We start from the raw sequence: 21,412 nt of genomic DNA on the forward strand, positions 1-21,412 counted from the left end.
CAACTCCCTGTTTTCCTAAGACACAGTCGCTCTATTCCCAACATACAGGAGTGGCTTTTTTCTGGAAATTTTGTTCCTCAGCATTTGTTACAACATAGACTGGAACTGAGGGGTATCAGGTCTACAAGTTTCACACTTCTGGTAAAGCAAAACATGGAATCAAAGACATGGAGATTTTTGCCCTTGAATCTTATTCTATAAGTAGGCGAATAGTCCCTGGCCAGGGGAAAATAAAGCAATAGAAAAGTTAGCATCCTTCAGTTACTTTGCCAAATCAACTCATAAGACTTCTTTAAACCACTAATACTTATTAGATTCCTCCCTTAACTACATATTCACCTAAATCTTATATAACCGACGTTCTGCTTACAGTTTGTTGGTAAAGTTCTACAGTTCTGAATTAAAAGCCTTACCAAATCTTAATTATAGTAAAATCACCAACTTTTCAATCTTTCTAACGAAGAAAGCAAGCAACAGGTAACGGGCTTAATGTAAAAGATACACTAATTTCCACGAGAGTCTTTAACATTCTAGGCATTGTATATAGAATACTTTAAAGCAGCCATAAACTAATCCAAAGAAATCGTTCTATTAATATTCTTGGCTTTCACTTTACTTAAGGAGATAATCTGATGATAATGTCCCCTAAAAAAATCTGAGCTTTTGAAAATCAGTAAATATAGTACAGAGCCCATAACTGGATAAAACTTAACAGCATTACCTTTTTGGCACTCTCAGGACCTGATTCATCAAAGCGAAATCTGACAATTCTAAAATCTTTACAATAAATAATTAACTCTGTTGGATTAAACTTCAGTTTCTGGTTGGGACCTAGGACTTTCTGCTTCCTCTTGTGGTCATTTACTAAAAAGGAAAAAAGTAAAAGAGAAAGAAAGTATAAAAATTACTTCTTGCTATTCACCCTTTAGTACAAATTTTAGTGAAAATAACTGGAAGGTCACCCACCACTTGAACACTGCTTCTCTGGAATCTTTCATATTTGTCTGTAATTCCTAGAACTTGGGGGATTGGTTTTAACTTTGCTTCAAAAGATTTTTTAAATGATTTTTTTCATAAAATAACCACCATCTTGATACATTTAATGATTAAAATTTTAATTAAAAAGAGGACAAAACTTTAGAAACCATAAAAAGATAGATATTCTATATCTCTTTTTAAAAACAATTTCTTAACTTATCCCTCTTTCAGTAATGTTTCTGGGGCTCAAAAGAAAAAAAATGATAAAAGTAAACCTACAGGAATACAACTCCAACCCAAGTATTTGAGAACTCTGACTTTAAAAGCAATACTTCCAGAAAGGAATCACCCTCCAGAAAGTGTATACAGAATACTACCTAAAAAAAAAAAGAATACTACCTACCTGTGACAATTTGCTCAATACACGTTAAAGGGACATCGTGCTCACCAAGAAGAAGGTTTCTGTAATGGAATTTCTGAAATAAAAAAATGATGTTCACATTAATTCTTTTCCCAATAACCAAACAATAGTAACATAAGCCTTACTTTTAAGTGTGATGAGAAACTGTGACAACTATTTCTAAAAGAAAAAGCTTCTATCTTTGTAGCTGGGACCATTCAAAGGATACAGTAATCTCAGAACACACTTAAAGTAGTAAAAGAAGGGTAGAAAGAAAGGAATATAAGTTGTGCTTATGTTCCCTCCATTTTCTCCTCATATTTCTTTTTGACAGATGGAAATCAGGATAAAATGTACACCACAGTCCCATTATAGCATCTAAGATATGGAATAGTATAGATCTTTTCATAGGCAAACATTTGCATGTTCAGATATGGATGAGGTGACTACACAATAATAAAGGGATGCCTAGGTCATCGGATTTTAATGGGTAAAATCATACTTGATTTTTATGACAGAGATTTCCAAGTAGAAAATAACTATCACTTTAGAGTAGATTATCTACTAGAAATAAAAATCTTTAGAGAAAGGTGTTGGCAAACCACAGCTCTTTTTTTTTTTTTTTTTGGCACATTAACAAACACTGTACCCATTCTCAAACTAAGGACACAGTCGACACTATCGATCTGCGGTTAGTAGGGCATTGGTTTATTTTTCCTATTAGTGGTACTGGATTTGAAAATTTCAGGTATTTGCTTCTCATTTACAGTGAAGTGTGGGGCCAGGGATCATAATAAAGCTAAAAATAAAGGGGGGGGGAAACCCTTAAATCCAAATAGCTAGTGTCCCTACATATTAGTTGTCTGTCAGTGCCTTAAATTTAGTCTAAATACACCTTCAGAAGATTGCAATAAACAAATAAATATGCAGTGCAGTAAATATAATAAATTAATGAATGACTATACGAAACATATTCTGTTTGACCCTTCAATAAAAAGTTTTTAGTTTGTTTGTAAATATTTCATTAGAGAATAAATACTATTATAAATAAAGACCTAGAATGTGGTTGGGTATAACACTTTACAGATGAAAATGGAAAATAATTGAGAGAACGCCTGTAGTCCCAGCTACTCGGGAGGCTGAGGCAAGAGAATCGCTTAAGCCCAGGAGTTGGAGGTTGCTGTGAGCTGTGTGATGCCACGGCACTCTACCGAGGGCCATAAAGTGAGACTCTGTCTCTACAAAAAAAAAAAGAAAATAATTGAGAGAAAAGTCCAGGATTTTAAGTGAATCAAATGAAATGCCTGAACTTTTAAAAACCAAAATAATGTGGAACTCTTGTTTTCCAATAAGAACATAAAATAGCAAGAGAACTATTAAAAAAAAGTTTGTCAGTATTTTTCTTCACTCTTCCTAGAACTAGAATTTGGCTTCTTTGGGAAAACAACTAATTAGTGTAAAAAACAATGAAATCAGAGAAAAACGTGTAGCACAGTAAGATTATTTGCAAAATAATTATTTTTCTCTTTATGACAGTAAAAAAGGATAAAGCAAGTTAAAAGATTAAAGAAGAGAATAACCTCCTTATTGAAAAGGATGTATAACCAATGATCACAGAGAACAAATGAAGCAAAGTGACCTAAAATCACCTCACTCATTATATTCCACAAGCAAGTCCCAACATTCTTCTTAAACTTTACTTTTAATTTTAATATAATTCATTCCCAACATTATATTAACCACTTATTAATTTTATTGCAATTTTCTCACATGTGGTTTATGGAATAATACGTGCTGCTTAGAGTGGAAAGCCTTGATAAAATTTAACAGTGTACAAATAAAACACACCTGTAATGGCATTGGGTCTTCTGTAATAAAGGAGATTTTGAAGTTACTGCATATCAGCTTTCCCCATAAATCATACTGGCTTGTGTCTGTTGCAATGCATTTTCTCACAAAACTGACTTCATTTACGACAATTTCTCCTTTTAAAAAAAACAGAAAAATACCATTGTGTGAGCTACAATTATGCCACAAAATGTCAAAAGTCACTGTGTGACCTAGAGGCAGATTTCATGATGACAAGGAGGAAGACAGTGAGAGGGAACAGCCACTGACTGCTCACAGGTGCCAGGCACGGTACATACCTCATCACCTTGCAATAGAAACAGTAACGGGGTGTTTCTCTCCATTTGTAAGGCACAGAAGGTGAGGCAAAAAGAGGGTAGGGGTCTGAGATGGTTGAGCTAGCTAGAAAGGATGACCCTCTCTCTCACTACTTACTTGTTGAAAGATCTGAAGAACAAACACACCCCCACTCTCTCCTTCAGAGTGTTACTTGATGGAGTATCTGTTTTATTAACAAATGACTTTGTCTTTCAAACAAATTATCTTTGATTTCGTGTGTAAGGGATAAAAAACAGAGTTCAGCTTTATTTTAAGACATACTATATAAAGCTAAATCAAGTTTCCCTCTGTACTCAAATTATAACTTAGGAGGCAAAAAGTCTTTAAAACATAGTTTGAATTAAAAAGAAAAATGAAAGAACTAAATGTAAGAAGCAAATACAGTCCAGGCACAGGGGCTCCTTCTTGTAACCCTAGCACTTTGACAGGCTGAGGTGGGAAAATCACTTGAGATCAAGAGTTCGAGTCCAGCCTGGGCAACACAGCAAGACCCCCATTTCTAAAAAAAATATATAGAAAAATTAACTCTCTATCTATAGATGCCATGCAGGGGTCCTCAAACTGCGGCCCGCGGGCCACATGGGGCAGTGTGATTGTATTTGTTTCCGTTTTGTTTTTTTACTTCAAAATAAGATATGTGCAGTGTGCATAAGAATTTGTTCATAGTTTGTTTTTTTTTTAAACTATAGTCCGGTCCTCTAACGGTCTGAGGGATAGTGAACTGGCCCCATGTATAAAAAGTTTGAGGACCCCTGATCTATAGTCTCAACTAACTTGGAAGACTTGAGGCAGAAGGATCACTTGAACTCAGGAGTTTGAGGTTGCAGTTAGCTCTGACAACACTACTGCACTCTAAGCCAGATAACACAGTGCGACCCTATCTCAATAAAGAAACCAATGCAAAGGTTGTACTGTGCTTTTGAAAGAATAATTTTCTATAATTTAATTAAATCTTGGTCACCATTAAACTTTAATTTTTTAAATCTAAAAGCTAACTAGATACCATAACATTTTTAAACTATCAGTTTGCCTGTGGCTCAAAGGGGAAGGGCGCCAGTCCCATATGCCAGAGGTGGCGGGTTCAAACCCAGCCCCGGCCAAAAACCACCCCCCCCCCACAAAAATAAATAAATAAATAAAATTAAAAAAATAAACTATCAGTTTCTGGGGCCAATGGTAGAAAAGTTAGGGTACTAATCTACTTTACCTATTTCTGTCATTATAATCATATATATCTTTAGCAGTGATGGATAAAATGTTTGTTGATAATCTGAAATCATTCACCAATTCATGAAGAATGAAACTACAGTCTCAAATAATCCTCTCTTTATTTAACAAAAACATAATAAATTTGAGTTCAATAATAATTGTTACTCAAAGTTCTCGAAAATGCACAAGGCTAGTGTCAGGAATAGCTCCTTAAGATTTACTTGAGGATTTCATTAAAATCTGCTCATGTCAAGTTCTCAGCTCACATCACTTGAGTTAACTTGCATTCTGAAGACAGCCTCTTTCATGTGGCCTAGAGGGCCTGCACGCTGAGCCAGCCATCAAGGTCTTCTCACCTCCACTGCTCTGCCTGTGGTGGCTGCTTATTAATTATTCGCCATGTGGACCATGCTGCTTCCACACTTCAACTACAGGGTCTTTGAACAGGTTCCCATTTCTCAGATTATTTTTTCCTTCTCCCTGAGCCCAACCACTATCTCAGAAATGTCTTTTTGTTGTTATTTTTAATCTTCCTGCCTAGAATAAATCTTATCATAGCATTTATATTTATAATTCTAGCACTTATCTTAGCTGTAATTTCTTTATTTTATTTTATTTTATTTTTATTGTTGGGGATTCATTGAGGGTACAATAAGCCAGTTACACTGATTGCAATTGTTAGGTAAAGTCCCTCTTGCAATCATGTCTTGCCCCCATAAAGTGTGACACACACTAAGGCCCCACCCCCCTCCCTCCATCCCTCTTTCTGCTTCCCCCCCCATAACCTTAATTGTCATTAATTGTCCTCATATCAAGATTGAGTACATAGGATTCATGCTTCTCCATTCTTGTGATGCTTTACTAAGAATAATGTCTTCCACTTCCATCCAGATTAATACGAAGGATGTAAAGTCTCCATTTTTTTTAATGGCTGAATAGTATTCCATGGTATACATATACCACAGCTTGTTAATCCATTCCTGGGTTGGTGGGCATTTAGGCTGTTTCCACATTTTGGCGATTGTAAATTGAGCTGCAATAAACAGTCTAGTACAAGTGTCCTTATGATAAAAGGATTTTTTTCCTTCTGGGTAGATGCCCAGTAATGGGATTGCAGGATCGAATGGGAGGTCTAGCTTGAGTGCTATGAGGTTTCTCCATACTTCCTTCCAGAAAGGTTGTACTAGTTTGCAGTACCACCAGCAGTGTAAAAGTGTTCCCTTCTCTCCACATCCACGCCAGCATCTGCAGTTTTGAGATTTTGTGATGTGGGCCATTCTCACTGGGGTTAGATGATATCTCAGGGATGTTTTGATTTGCATTTCTCTAATATATAGAGATGATGAACATTTTTTCATGTGTTTGTTAGCCATTCATCTGTCGTCTTTAGAGAAAGTTCTATTCATGTCTCTTGCCCATTGATATAAGGGACTGTTGGCTTTTTTCATGTGGATTAATTTGAGTTCTCTATAGATCCTGGTTATCAAGCTTTTGTCTGATTGAAAATATGCAAATATCCTTTCCCATTGTGTGGGTTGTCTCTTTGCTTTGGTTATTCTCTCCTTAGCTGTACAGAAGCTTTTCAGTTTAATGAAGTCCCATTTGTTTATTTTTGTTGTTGTTGCAATTGCCATGACAGTCTTCTTCATGAAGTCTTCCCCCAGGCCAATATCTTCCAGTGTTTTTCCTATGCTTTCTTTGAGGATTTTTATTGTTTCATGCCTTAAATTTAAGTCCTTTATCCATCTTGAATCAATTTTTGTGAGTGGGGAAAGGTGTGGGTCCAGTTTCAGTCTTTTACATGTAGACATCCAATTCTCCCAACACCATTTATTGAATAAGGAGTCTTTCCCTCAAGGTAAGTTCTTGTTCGGTTTATCGAAGATTAGGTAGTTGTAAGATGTTAGTTTCATTTCTTGGTGTTCAATTCGATTCCAAGTGTCTATGTCTCTGTTTTTGTGCCAGTACCATGCTGTCTTGACCACTATGGCTTTGTAGTACAGACTAAAATCTGGTATGCTGATGCCCCCAGCTTTATTTTTGTTACTAAGAACTGCCTTAGCTATACGGGGTTTTTTCCGGTTCCATACAAAATGCAGAATCATTTTTTCCACATCTTGAAAGTACGATGTAGGTACTTTGATAGGAATGGCATTGAATAGGTAGATTGCTTTGGGAAGTATAGACATTTTAACAATGTTGATTCTTCCCATCCATGAGCATGGTGTATGTTCTTCCATTTGTTAATATCCTCTGCTATTTCCTGTCTGAGGAGTTCATAGTTTTCTTTATAGAGGTCCTTCACCTCCTTCATTAGGTATATTCCTAGATATTTCATTTTCTTTGAAACTATGGTGAAGGGAGTTGTGTCCTTAATTAGCTTCTCATCTTGACTGTTATTGGTGTATACAAAGGCTACTGACTTGTGGACATTGATTTTATATCCTGAAACATTACTGTATTTTTTGATGACTTCTAGGAGTCTTGTGGTTGAGTCTTTGGGGTTCTCTAAGTATAAGATCATGTCATCAGCAAAGAGGGAGAGTTTGACCTCCTCTGCTCCCATTTGGATTCCCTTTATTTCCTTGTCTTGCCTAATTGTATTGGCTAGAACTTCCAGCACTATGTTGAATAGTAAAGGTGACAGAGGACAACCTTCTCTGGTTCCAGTTCTAAGAGGAAAAGCTTTCAATTTTATTCCATTCAGTAAAATATTGGCTGTGGGTTTGTCATAGATAGCTTCAATCAGTTTTAGAAATGTGCCACCTATGCCTATACTCTTCAGTGTTCTAATTAGAAAAGGATGCTGGATTTTATCAAATGCTTTTTCTGCATCTATTGAGAGGATCATGTGATCTTTATTTTTGCCTCTGTTAATATGGTGGATAACGTTTATGGACTTGCGTATGTTAAACCAGCCTTGCATCCCTGGGATGAAGCCTACTTGATCATGATGAATGACTTTTTTGATGATAAGCTGTAATCTATTGGCTAGGATTTTGTTGAGAATTTTTCCATCTATATTAATGAGTGAGATTGGTCTGAAATTCTCCTTTTTGTTTGGGTCTTTTCCTGGTTTTGGTATCAGGGTGATGTTTGCTTCATAGAATGTGTTGGGGAAGATTCCTTCTTCCTCAGTTTTTTGGAATAATTTCTGCAGTACAGGAATAAGTTCTTCCTTGAAGGTTTGATAGAATTCTGGAGTGAAGCCATCTGGACCAGGGCATTTTTTAGTTGGAAGCTTTTTTATTGTTTCTTTGATCTCAGTGCTTGAAATTGGTCTGTTCAGGAGGTCTATTTCTTCCTGGCTAAGTCTAGGGAGAGGGTGTGATTCCAAATATTGATCCATTTCCTTCACATTGTCAAATTTCTGGGCATAGAGTTTCTGGTAGTATTCAGAGATGATCTCTTGTATCTCTGTGGGATCAGTTGTTATTTCCCCTTTATCGTTTCTGATTGAGGTTACTAGAGATTTTACTTTTCTATTTCTAGTTATTCTGGCCAATGGTTTATCTATTTTATTTATTTTTTCAAAAAACCAACTCCTTGTTTCATTAATTTTCTGAATGATTCTTTTGTTTTCAATTTCATTGATCTCTGATTTGATTTTGGATATTTCTTTTCTTCTACTGAGTTTAGGCTTAGATTGTTCTTCTTTTTCCAATTCCATAAGATCTCTTGTGAGATTGTTGATGTGCTCTCTTTCTGTTTTTCGAATGTAGGCATCTAAAGCGATGAATTTTCCTCTCAAAACTGCTTTTGCAGTATCCCACAGGTTTTGGTAGCTTGTGTCTTCATTGTTGTTATGCTCAAGGAAGTTAATGATTTCCTGTTTTATTTCTTCCTGCACCCATCTGTTATTCAACAGAAGATTGTTTAGTTTCCATGGCTTTGGGTGGAGTCAAGCATTTTTGTTAGAGTTGAGTTCCACCTTTAGTGCCTTATGGTCTGAAAAGATACAAGGTAAAATTTCAATTCTTTTGATTCTGTTGATATTTGTTTTGTGTCCCAGGATATGATCAATTTTGGAGAATGTTCCATGGGGTGATGAGAAGAATGTATATTCTTTATCTTTGGGGTGGAGTGTTCTATATGCATCTATCAAGCATAGTTGTTCTAGGGTCTCATTTAAATCTCTTATATCTTTGTTTAATTTCTGTTTAGAGGATCTGTCCAGCTCTGTAAGAGGTGCGTTAAAGTCCCCTATTATGATGGTATTATCAGATATCATATTGCTCAGACTGAGTAAGGTCTGCTTTAAGAATCTGGGAGCATTTAAATTGGGTGCATAGATATTTAGAATTGAAATGTCTTCTTGTTGTAGTTTTCCCTTGACCAATATAAAGTGACCATCTTTGTCTTTTTTGACTTTAGTTGCTTTAAATCCACATGTATCTGAAAATAAGATTGCAACTCCTCTTTTCTTCTGAATTCCATTTGCCTGAAAAATTGTCTTCCAACCCTTGACTCGGAGCTTTAATTTGTCTTTTGAAGCCAGGTGTGTTTCTTGCAGACAGCAAATGGATGGCTTGTGTTTTTTAATCCAGTCAACCAATCTATGTCTCTTCAGTGGGGAATTCAAGCCATTAACATTTATGGAGATAATTGATAAGTGTGGTAGTATTCTATTCATCTTATTTTGTGAGAGTCCATTGCTTAGTTTTATCTTTTGCATCAGTGTGGAATTTAGGTTCTGTCCTTTGATTTCTGAGTTCTTACTTTGCTGCTGGTCCATTGTGGTGGTCAGTGTGCAGAACAGGTTGAAGTATTTCCTGTAGAGCTGGTCTTGTTGTGGCGAATTTCCTCAATGTTTGTATATCCGTAAATGATTTGATTTCTCCGTCAATTTTGAAGCTTAGCTTAGCAGGGTACAGAATTCTGGGCTGAAAATTGTTCTGTTTAAGTAGATTAAAGGTAGATGACCATTGTCCTCTTGCTTGGAAAGTTTCATTAGAGAAGTCTGCGGTCACTCTGATGGATTTGCCCCGTAGGTCAACTGGCGCTTACTCCTGGCAGCTTGCAGAATCTTTTCTTTTGTCTTGACTTTGGACAGGTTCATCACAATGTGTCTTGGAGAAGCTCGGTTAGAGTTGAGGCGACCTGGGGTCCGATAGCCCTCTGAAAGCAGTGTGTCAGAATCTTTGGTGATGTTTGGGAAATTTTCTTTTATAATATTCTCTAGTATGGCTTCCATTCCTCTGGGGCATTCTTCTTCCCCTTCTGGAATTCCTACAACTCGTATGTTGGAACGCTTCATAAAGTCCCATAATTCTGACAGTGAACATTCTGCTTTCTCTCTCTTCTTTTCTGCCTCTTTTACTATCTGAGTTATCTCAAAAACTTTGTCTTCTACCTCTGAAATTCTTTCTTCTGCATGGTCTAACCTGTTGCTCATACTTTCCATTGCATCCTAAAGTTCCCTGATTGACTGTTTCTTTTCCTTCAGCTCTGCTATATCCTTTTTATATTCTTCATATCGTTCATCTCTGATTTGATTCTGTTTTTGGATTTCCTTTTGGTTATTTTCCACTTTATTAGCAGTTTCCTTCATTGTTTCCATCATTTCTTTCATTGTTTTCAACATGTGTATTCTAAATTCCCTTTCTGTCATTCCTAACATTTCTGTATAGGTGGAATCCTCTGCAGTAGCTACCTCATGGTCCCTTGGCAGGGTTGTTCTGGACTGGTTCTTCATGTTGCCTGGAGTTTTCTGCTGATTCTTCGTCATGAGTGATTTCTTTTATCTGTTTCCTTGCCCTAATTTTCCTTTCACTTCCTCTTGCTCTTTAAGTTCTTGTGCCTGTGGACTAAGGGTTACAGGACCAGAAGGGTGAGAAGGTTGAAGAGCAAAAAAGGGATGAAAGAAAGGAGGACCGAGTGATAAGAAAAAAAAGAAAGATAGAGAAAGGAGAGGGGGTGGGGATAAGGAATATTGACAAAAAGAAGAGAGGCACAGAAAGAGGGAGACAGGGCAATATAGGTGTACAGTAGGGTACTTTGACACAACCTTAGAAAACCCCACCTTCTGGGGGTGCCCAGTTGGGTGGTTCCCTTGAGGTCAGCAGCTCTTTGCTAATCTGATCAGACACAGTACCCCACCTCCACCAAGTAGAGAGGAAAGACAAAAATGCTATAAATCAAACCAAAACAAGCAAACAGAAAACTTTACGGGGATAAAATTGGGTGAAAAACCAAATGATAGCGGTAGAAACACTAGCAAAAATGAAGTTGTAGTTATTAAAAAAGGCAGCAATGGGAAATTATAATTAAACTAGAAAAATTGAGAAGGAAAAAGGGATCTGTATGGAAAAGATTGAAATTAAAAAACAAAAGAACATCAACAACGTCAAAATAAACAAACAAAAAAAAAAGAAAAAATACACAACCAAAAACAAAGCAGTTTGTATATGTTATTGAATATTGTCTGGGCAACACGTGGTCTTCTGGGGTATGAGATGTTAGTCACAGTTCTGATACGACTGGAGGCTGCTGATTTCTCAAACCCCAGCCGGTAGACACCCTAAATCTCTCTTCAGCCCACTTAAAAGGCACTTTGAACTTGTAAACTTGCTGAGCAGAAGCTTTCCCAGCTTTCTCGCTGGAATCACTGCTGAAGTGGTTATCCACTTACCCAGTGTGCCAAAACCGGTCTCACTCTGCCCCTGAGGGATAGGGCTGCAAGGCGGCTCAGACCCCACCCTTAGGCTATTTGGTTGTTGGGTTACCAGCTCCTACCCGTTTCTAGCTCTGCGACCCTGAGGGCGGAGCTTGCCGGGGCAGATCACTGACAATGGTTCCGTGTGACCCACCGCCAAACACTATTAGCTCCATCTGGCTCAGCGGCTCAGACTGGGGCCCTAGACAACGGCCAAAGTTCTCCGCACTCCCACTCAGGCCTTCCCCAAGGCAGTTCAACTCAGTGCCAAGTCCAAGGACATCAAAACAGTTCACAGGTAAGGCCTTTCTGGTTTGCAGTCTCGCTGCTACTGAACTTACAGTTGTGGGCGGGTTTAGACGGATTGAACACACACGACCACTTGCCGGTTTTCCACTGTTTTAGTCCTCCTCTTGGGGTCCAGAAGTCTCTCGCTGACTCCCTGTATCCTCACAGGAGTGATGATAGGCAGTTCCCACCAGCCAGAGATGCCTGGAGTCCTATCTCTCCAGACTCACGGTGCCCAGATGCAAGGAAGCTATTACTCGGCTGCCATCTTGCTCCTCCTCCTATCTTAGCTGTAATTTCTTTTATACACACACACACATAAATTTTTGTTTTGTTTTTGAAACAGAGTTATAACTCTATTTCCTGTTTCCCTAGGCTAGAGTGCCATGATGTCAGCCTAGTCCACTGCAACCTCAAACTCCTGGGTTTTAGGGATCCTCCTGCTTCAGCCTTCAGAGAGCTGAAACTATATGCCACGTAGTTTTTCTATTTTTTGTAGAGTCTTGCTCTTGGTCACACTGGTCTTGAACTTCTGAGCTCAAGTGATCCTCCTGCCTTGACCTCCCAGAGTGCTAGGGTTACAGGTGTGAACCATCATGCCTGGCCTATATATATATTTCTTAATTAAGTCCTACCTTACTCTCAAGATTATATGCCCATAAGCACAGAAGAAGATCTAATCTTTACTAAACGTGAAACTTTAGTGCCTGAAACAGTGTCCAGCACACAGTAGGCACCTGTCAAATCAGTGCTGAATGAATGCACAAAGATAATCACATCACAACACATGTTCAGCAGACACCCACCACCAGCAGCGGCTGACCAGCGCTTTTCAACATATTCTTATCTCACGGCACACTTGAACCTACAATTAAAACTTCCGTGGCACACTTAAAATTACCCTGATCCAAAAAAAAAAAAGTAATAAAAGAATAGACTTACTGTGCTTTGAACTTCTTTTGAAAGTAATTTAATTAGCGATCTTTAAAATTTTTTGAGACACACCTAAGATCCTAGGGTTGTCTGGGTAAACTTATACAAAGTCAGAAAAAAAGTCACAGAACTGCCACTGCTTGCCTACACGTGCACACAAAGCTATAAAATCTACCACTGGATGTTTCTCGACATTAGTTCTGATTCTTTCAACAAACTCTAAGAGAAGGAAAGCAGATGTTTTCCCTAATACACAGACAAAGAACTTAGATCCAAGGAGGTTAAATCACTTTCTTAAGATCTTAAAAATAGTAAGACATAAGCTTTGAACTTATAACCAGGGTTCTGACTTCAAATTCAATATTTGTTTCCCTATACTTACATAAAATTAAATGTAGTACTGTCCACAACTGTATTGAAGATTCAAAATACTGGTCTTAACTAGATGCTGATGAGAAATAAGTTTTAAATGACAAAATACATAAAATTTCATTGAATAATTCACATACTAAAATTTAAATCTTCTAGAGCTCTTTGAACAGAAAACTTACTGATAGGAGAATGCTGAGAAGGATGGCTACTGAACACTCAATCCTTTCTCCCCGGCACTAAATGTTAGCTACCAATTATAAAACTTAAATAAACAAATTACCCACAGCCAGCTGAGACAGGGGATACAGTTCTGTAACACTGACCGCTTCACACCAAAAATACTGGCTGGCGTAGCGTAACCTTCTGCACCGAGTACTGTGCCACCTTAGCCGGCTCATCAAAAAACAGGCTTCAAGTAACACTACAAAAATCCATCCAGTACTAACACTTCTAATCCATATATAGTTCTTACGTATGTTATACTCAAATAAAAGTTCACTTAAGGGTGGCACCTGTGGCTCAGTGAGTAGGGCGCCGGCCCCATATGCCAAGGGTGGTGGGTTCAAACCCAGCCCCGGCCAAACTGCAACAACAACAACAAACAAAATAGCCGGGCGTTGTGGCGGGCACCTGTAGTCCCAGATGCTCGGGAGGCTGAGGCAAGAGAATCGCGTAAGCCCAAGAGTTAGAGGTTGCTGTGAGCCGTGTGACGCCACGGCACTCTCCCGGAGGGCGGTACAGTGAGACTCTGTCTCTACAAAAAAAAGTTCACTTAAAAAAAACCACACCACACCACAAGATGTCAGTGTCGTGAGAAGCAGAGCAGAAGCAGTACCCAGCGGGAAGGAGACGCAGGCCCATGGCCACACCATCCCACCAGCCAGCACGGTCAGGAGGCACACCCCTGGACAGCCCTTCTTCTCTGGAAACTGCATTGCTCAAATGTAAAATGTCAGTTTGGGCTTGGCACTTGTAGTTCAGTGGCTAGGGCGTCACCAGCTACATACACCAGAGCTGGTGGGTTCGAATCCAGCCCGGGCCTGCCAAACAATAATAACAACTACAACCAAAAACAGCTAGGCGTTGTGGTGGGTGCCTGTAGTCCCAGCTACTTGGGAGGCTGAGGCAAGAGAATCACATAAGCGCAAGAGTTTGAGGTTGCTGTGAGCTGTGACATCACAGCACTCTACTGAGGGCGACATAGTGAGATTGTCTTAAAAATAAATAAATAAATAAATAAAATAATAAATAGGCTCGGCACCTGTGGCTCAAGTGGCTAAGGCGCCAGCCACATACACCTGAGATGGCGGGTTTGGATCCAGCCCAGGCCCGCCAAACAATGACGGCTGCAACCAAAAAATAGTCAGGTGTTGTGGCGGGCACCTGTAGCCCCAGCTACTTGGGAGACAGAGGCAGGAGAATCACTTGAGCCCAGGAGTTGGAGCTGCCATGGCATCACGGCTGTGAGCACTCTACCCTGGGCGACAGCTTGAGGCTCTGTCTCAAAAAAAATATATTAAAAATAAATAAATAAATGGGGAGAAGAGACAACTCTTCCTCACACAGGAATTTTAACAATATAGCAGGAGTAAGGGGCACCACAGTAAAGACCAAGAAACTGCCATGGACTAAACACCCATGTCTGACTGACTGCAGTGAAAAACACGCACTATTATGCTACAATCAGTGAGCGAAACTTTGAGGAGAAACACGCTATTTGTATAGGCAAAAAGCTCTTCCCCAAAATATTTCCTAAGTGCTATGGTAGTTTGAACATATGCCTATAAATTCTTGATTCTCCTCCCTGCAGGGGCGGAGTTTAATTGCCAAAGCCTTGAACATGGTTGTGGATTTGGTGACTTGCTTCCAACAGAATATGGAAAAGGAAAAACAGTAACTTTTCAGAACAGAAACCTGACAAACACCACTTGAACCTGGAGCGACTAAGGTTTACCATCAACACCGACCAATCATGTGGATGTCCTGTGGCTTCTTACACGATGCAAGGATAAGGGTCCCCACCTCCATGGTAGTCTCCCACCAACTCCACAACCTCTACCTAATCAACAGAAACATCCAGCAAACCCAAATTGAGGGATACTGTACAAAATGCTGCCTGAGTAGTACTTCAAGAGTGTCACAGTTTTGTCTGGAAATTTGAGTAAAGAGTATACACAGATTCTTCCCAATACTTAGGGCAGTGGTTCTCAACCTTCCTAATGCTGCGACCCTTTAATACAGGTTCCTCATGTTGTAGTGACCCCCAACCACAAAATCATTTTTGTTGCTACTTCATAACTGTAATTTTGCTACTGTTATGAATCGTAATGTAAATATCTGATATACAGGATGGTCTTGGGTGACCCCTGTGAAAGGGCCGTTTGACCCCCAAAGGGGGGGCCACCCACAGGTTGAGAACTGCTGACTTCGAGGCTTTTCTAAGTCTGAAATTATGTCTACATTTTAAAAAGTCAATTGAATAAAGTTTTTGGGAGAGCTCTGTCAGAACAGAAAAATCTACTAATTATAAAATTATTCTTTTTTATTAGATATAGTTCTAGGTTTAAAGAGTTTTCATACATATTATTTGAGGAGAAACAGAAATCTAATTAAGAAAAAAGAGTCAAGGTCTTGAAAGACAAGAAGAGATGGAGAAATTGTCCCAGGCCAAGGAGCTATAATGACTAACTGCTGTGTGGAACACTGAATGGGATTGTTCCTGATAAAGGACGTTAGTGGAAAAACTAGGGAAATGTGAATAACACCTGAAAGCTAGAGAACAGTACTGCTAATTTCTTAGTTTAGGTAAGTTTACCAAGGTCATAGAAGATATTAACATGAGAAGAAGCAGAGTGCAGAGTTCACATTAATGCTCTACTCTTTTATATAACTCTTATAAATCCAAATTTATTTCAAAATAAAACTAATAAAGAAAAAATGGGCAAAACCTCCACACAATTGGTAACCCAGGGCGACAGCTTGAGGCTCTGTCTCAAAAAAAAAGAAAGAAAGAAAAAAGAAAAATGAGAAGATGATAAGCCAAGAGTCTCTACCATAACATGGTAGGAAAATCAAGGAATTATCAAAGTTTGTCTTCTCAAGACCCTTTCATCTGTAAAGATAAATGAGAAATGAAAATAATTAAAGTTAATACATCTCAAATGGTATATACTTAGGAAAGTTTTTAACTCCCAGAGGATGAAAAAAACATGTCATATTGTCTCTCCCAATACCTTATTTATTTTTATTTATTTTTTTTTTGTTGAGACAGGGTCCCACCCTATGCCCCTGAGCAGAGTGCAGTGGGCGTGGTAGCTCACCACAACCTCAGACTCGGGCTGTGGGCACCCCGGAAGCCGCTGGGATTACAGGCGCTCGCCGCGGTGCCTGGCTGGGTTTTTCCATTTTTTTCACGAGTCGGGGTCTCACTCGCTCAGGCGAGTCTCGAACTCCTGAGCTCAAGCGATTCTCCCTCCTCAGCCTCCCACAGTGCTGGGATTACAGGCGTGAGCCACCACGCCCGGCATACCTTATTTATTTATTGAGACAATCTCAAGTTGTCACCCAGGGTAGAGTACTGTGGCATCACAGTTCACAGCAATCTCAAACTCTTGGGCTTAAGTGATTCTCTTGCCTCAGCCTCCCAAGTAGGTGGGACTACAGGTGCCCATCACAATGCCCAGCTATTTTTTTTTTTGTAGCAGTTGTCATTGTCACTTTAGCAGGCACTGGCTGGGTTCAAACCCACCAGCTTTGGTGTATGAGGCCAGTGCCCTTCCCACTGAGCTACAGCACCACCTACCTTACATATTTAGAAAGTCAGTATAAGGCTCACTGTGTACAGTGGCTAATTAATCTATTGGATGGGTAAAGGCCCAAAGCATAATTTAACCCACGGCTCTAAATAAGGTGATTATCTGTCCCAGATTGCTCAGGATGGAGGGGTTTCCCTGAGATGTGGGACTTTTACCATCAAAACTAGGACAGTCTCGGGCAAACCAGGACAAAGTAGTCACCCTAGTTTTAGATAAATTCAGGAATTAAAGTGGCCTAAAAGTAATAGGAAGTTGAAACTATGTAGAAGATAAACACAAAATGTCTGATGCTATCATCAAGACATAGTATTGATAGGGTCTGATCCCACAGGTCACATACAATACAAAAAAAGCACATAATCACGTGCCATACTCACTGAGTGCCATGCACAGTGCAGATCTCCAGAAGAGACTAGAAGGAACTCTTGAAGGTAGAAAAGGGTTGAGATAGTAGAGAACATATGATAACAATAACAAAGGCCTAAATAAGGAATAAGACATCTGGGAGAAACTAAGGAATCAGCCCAATTAAAGCAAATAGCAATAGTGGGGAAATAGTGAAAAACAAAGTCAGTGAGGTAGAATGTTAAAGAATTTGGATTTTATTATATTTAAGTAGGATTTTACTTATGGAGGTCCACTGATGAGCAGAAGTGGCAAGGTGAAGAGTTAGGAGGAAAGTAACAAAATGCTGGCCTAAGGTACTGCAGCAACAAACCATCTCAAGGTTCTACAGGAAAAATATAAACCTAATGCTAAGTTTATGCTTTACATGTAGATACTGCAGTTGGTTACACTGGACATGCTACAAGTCTTTGGTCTTTCAAAAGCAATGTATCCAAGAATTAAAGTATTACAAAGTCAGTCTACTATCATCTATAAAGCCTATTTACAAAGAGGGTTACATAAAACCTAAAAGACAAAGTCTTTGCCTTTAAGGGATTTACAGTCCAACTGAGGAAATAAGATACATGCTGAGGCACAGAAGAACAGTAGATAAACAGGCCAGAAAGAGAGTATGTAGAAAATAAACAAGTCACCTATACAACGACGAGATGGCCTATGGTGGTGTGTGTTTCTGAGCTTACTGCGGAAGACTCTGACAATTAGTGCATTCATTATCAATCTAATAGTACATCTCAGTAATGACAGTGCTGATGGCCTTGTTGACGGGCAGAGGGAAAGAATGGGCTGACAGCCTTTAGCACAGTGGTCCAGGCTTAGCAGGCACTCAAGACTTAAAGACTACAAGCACTTTTGGAGAAGTCCTTTCCTAGCACTTGCAGCCTACCTGAAAGGTAGGCCACTAGCCTAGGTGACCTTCCTTTAAACTCTGAGAACCTTTTCTCTCCTCAACTGAATTATTTCCTCAATGAACTGAAATTGTCTAAGAGCAGGACCCCATTTCTCCAGCTTTGTACCCTTTTGCCAAATTACACTGACCATGCACTTAATACCTGCCAAACAAAGTAGTTCATTATTATCAGCCTTGATATCAAGTCTTCTCCCTCCTACCTCATTGATCCTTAAAAAGATCATGCCCCAGATTAGAAGGAAGCAAAGGCCACCAAGCCCTACTGCCTGCAAATCTCACATCCTCATCACAAAGCCACTGGCATTTCCCCAGCCTCTGCTTCAGCACAGCCAATGACAGGAAGTCCACTGTCTACAAAGACATTCCATTTTCTGGCAGCTGAAATTCTTGAAAGTTCTTCCTCAAGCTGGGTCAAAATCTATCACTTTTGTGAAAAGGGCAAAGACAAGGACAGAGCTCTTTTTACCTTACTAGAAAATTCTGTCTAGGCTGATATCCAATCTGCTTCTCCACAGTTTCAAAGCATAAATCTGTACCATAATGTCACCAGGAGAGCCAGGTGGGCTGCGCAGGGGTTAAAGGCACAGCTTGGGAACAGATGTAGAATCTGGCTCCATCCTTGCTTACTGTTTAACAATCTGCAAACAATAGTTTCTACAACGAATGGAGATAAATTGGCATGAGGAATAACCTGTAAACTCTGTTAAAGATCTCAGTTCAAAGTGTCAGAGACACGTCAGAACTAGAGAGGCAAAACTTCAATGTGGCTTTTGTGTTAGCTGGAAGTCAAGGAAAATAAAACTCAGGGGCCTGAACACCATCAGTTTAGGCCCTTGATGTTCTTCACTCTTTTGGACAGGTTCTCTGGAACTATGGCCACTAACATTACCAAAAAGGATCTCTTCCCTTAGTACTAATCTAAAAATACCCAGAGGCAGACGTGTGCTCATTCTTGCAGTCTGGGATGAGTTATCCTTGCTGGCTACACTAGAACCCAAGGCGAGGTGGAGACGGGATAGAACAATTTGCCAAAAGGGGGAGGATAACATTTTTCAGAAGATGGTAGACTCATGGGCAGACGAAATAACTGATGTTCTCTGTGTAAGTGTTCATTAAATTTTGTCTGTAATATTATATTAATAATATCAACTCATGGCTTCCACTTTAGATTTCAAACTAGATATACTATAAAAATAACTTAAGGGACCAGTAAGACTTTTTAACCTTTTATTTTGCTATCTAAAAAATGTTTTTTAAACCATATAGCTACCATCACTATATTTAACAAGAGAACAAATATCCTACACCAAAGAAGTTAGGACATAATCTCAAAATAAAAGACAATTCTATAAATCAAATAAGTTTAGCTTTATGAAAGTTAGCTGCATTCTTCTTAATTTTCCCATTTTGATCAAGGACTGATAAAAACTCCATCCAGATCTGATGCCAGGCCCTGGCTGGAGTTTGGGATCCACTGACCCAGGTCACAATCTTCTACCTTGTCAACAGGCAGTGAGTTCACTCCAGGCCTTGGTGCGATCCAGGCCCACTACAATTCCAGGACTTTTCCCACCTTGCATAGACCCTAGCACCTGGGAGATACTCATATGCTCACTAAACCAAGCCATCCATCCTGCAGCTATCAAGAAAAGACACGCTGGGCGGCGCCTGTGGCTCAGTGAGTAGGGCGCCGGCCCCATATGCCGAGGGTGGCGGGTTCAAACCCAGCCCCGGCCAAACTGCAACAAAAAAATAGCCGGGCGTTGTGGCGGGCGCCTGTAGTCCCAGCTGCTCGGGAGGCTGAGGCAAGAGAATCGCGTAAGCTCAAGAGTTAGAGGTTGCTGTGAGCTGTGTGACGCCACGGCACTCTACCTGAGGGCGGTATGTAAGACTCTGTCTCTACAAAAAAAAAAAAAAAAAAAAGAAAAGACACGCACTCTTAACGGCTATATACAGAAATATAAACAAGTATTACACATTTTAAAATTCATACACAATTTTCAAAAAGTACTGGAGTGATGTCACAATTATACAATCATTAAAAGAAAGAGATTCACATAATGATTGGAAGATGAAGAGAAAGCCTATGCAGAAGCGAACTACTTTGACAGAGAACTATATGTCAATTCCACAGAAATATCTCTCTTGAGGGCGGCGCCTGTGGCTCAAGGAGTAGGGCGCCAGTCCCATATGCCAGAGGTGGCGGGTTCAAACCTAGCCCTGGCCAAAAACCAAAAAAAAGAAATATCTCTCTTGAGAGGTTTGGGATAAAATAACACAGTGCTTCTCTTTCTTACTCCTAAATCTGGGAGTTGGTCTCTCTCTGCGTACATGACTAAGGCACCAGTTTAAGCAGGTGGTGTAAGGGGTTCTTTCATTCAGTCATTCATTCATTTAATAAACATATCTGTGTCCATTGCATTCTAGGCACTATGCTTGACATCAGGACCACAAAGTTGAATTAGGTTCAATTGTCATCTCAAGGAGCTTCATGAACCAGGAAAGTTGAAAATTATTAACATAAACCACAATCTCTAAATTACTAGTCATTTTCTTCTATTTTCTTTGCTTAATAAAAGATGAAGATGATTTTAAATGTAGCCTTGTTAGGTTCCAACAGAGCACATGGTGACTACACACAAACAATTGATTTTGTGTTCTAATTTTCATATGCTTATTGAATTAAAAGTTCAAACTTCGGGCAACTGAAGTAGGATATCCTTGGATCTTAGGCATTATGCCAAAACATGGCATGCAATATTATATCTCTGAACAATTACTTCTGTGTGTTTGTATAAAGCAACAGGTGATCTGGCTATGTTTTCTACTGATTTCTGATGATAAGGAAGGCCAGAACTATACTATTCAATGCCTGTTAGTAAAAACCCTATCTAGCCTAGGTCTTTAGATCACCACTACTTTATTTTCCACTTGTCTTCCAGATTTCACAGTAGTGTAGTATTCCGCAGGCCAAGAAGAATTAACATAAGTTCTAGTTGGAGGTGGAGTCGTGACATAAAGGTGAAGGAGGAAACAGAGACCCCAAAGGAATGGCTGCACAGAACAGTGGGAAGAGCGTGGAAAGGCCAGAGTGAGAGGGGAAGAACAGAAGGCGTTAAGGAGGGCAGATGACACGGCAGTTCAGGACTATTCACGTGTTCTGTAAGAGTAGGGCAGGTGCGACACAGCACTGGTGACAAGAGCCGTCACGGAGGCACGTACAGACTTTGGCTGTGACTGGGAGTCAATGCAAGAAAAAT

At 39.5% G+C, this 21,412-nt stretch overlaps 1 protein-coding gene across 5 annotated transcripts in view; it reads right to left on the reverse strand.

The window, feature by feature from the left end:
• The window catches only part of MTMR10 (myotubularin related protein 10), a 72,992-nt gene that overhangs the window by 48,537 nt on the left and 3,043 nt on the right, over nucleotides 1–21,412 (reverse strand). For 2 of the 5 annotated variants that reach the window (XM_053581973.1, XM_053581976.1), the window contains exons 3-5: nucleotides 3,227–3,363; nucleotides 1,382–1,454; nucleotides 722–864 (exon numbers count right to left, since the gene is read on the reverse strand). In XM_053581973.1, coding sequence (XP_053437948.1) covers nucleotides 722–864; nucleotides 1,382–1,454; nucleotides 3,227–3,363 — 353 coding nt within the window. The remainder of the gene's footprint in view (nucleotides 1–721; nucleotides 865–1,381; nucleotides 1,455–3,226; nucleotides 3,364–21,412) is intronic. The other 3 variants (XM_053581974.1, XM_053581978.1, XM_053581977.1) reach the window with 3 other exon arrangements.

This window comes from Nycticebus coucang, chromosome 2, assembly GCF_027406575.1.
Source record: "Nycticebus coucang isolate mNycCou1 chromosome 2, mNycCou1.pri, whole genome shotgun sequence".
NCBI lineage: Eukaryota > Metazoa > Chordata > Mammalia > Primates > Lorisidae > Nycticebus > Nycticebus coucang.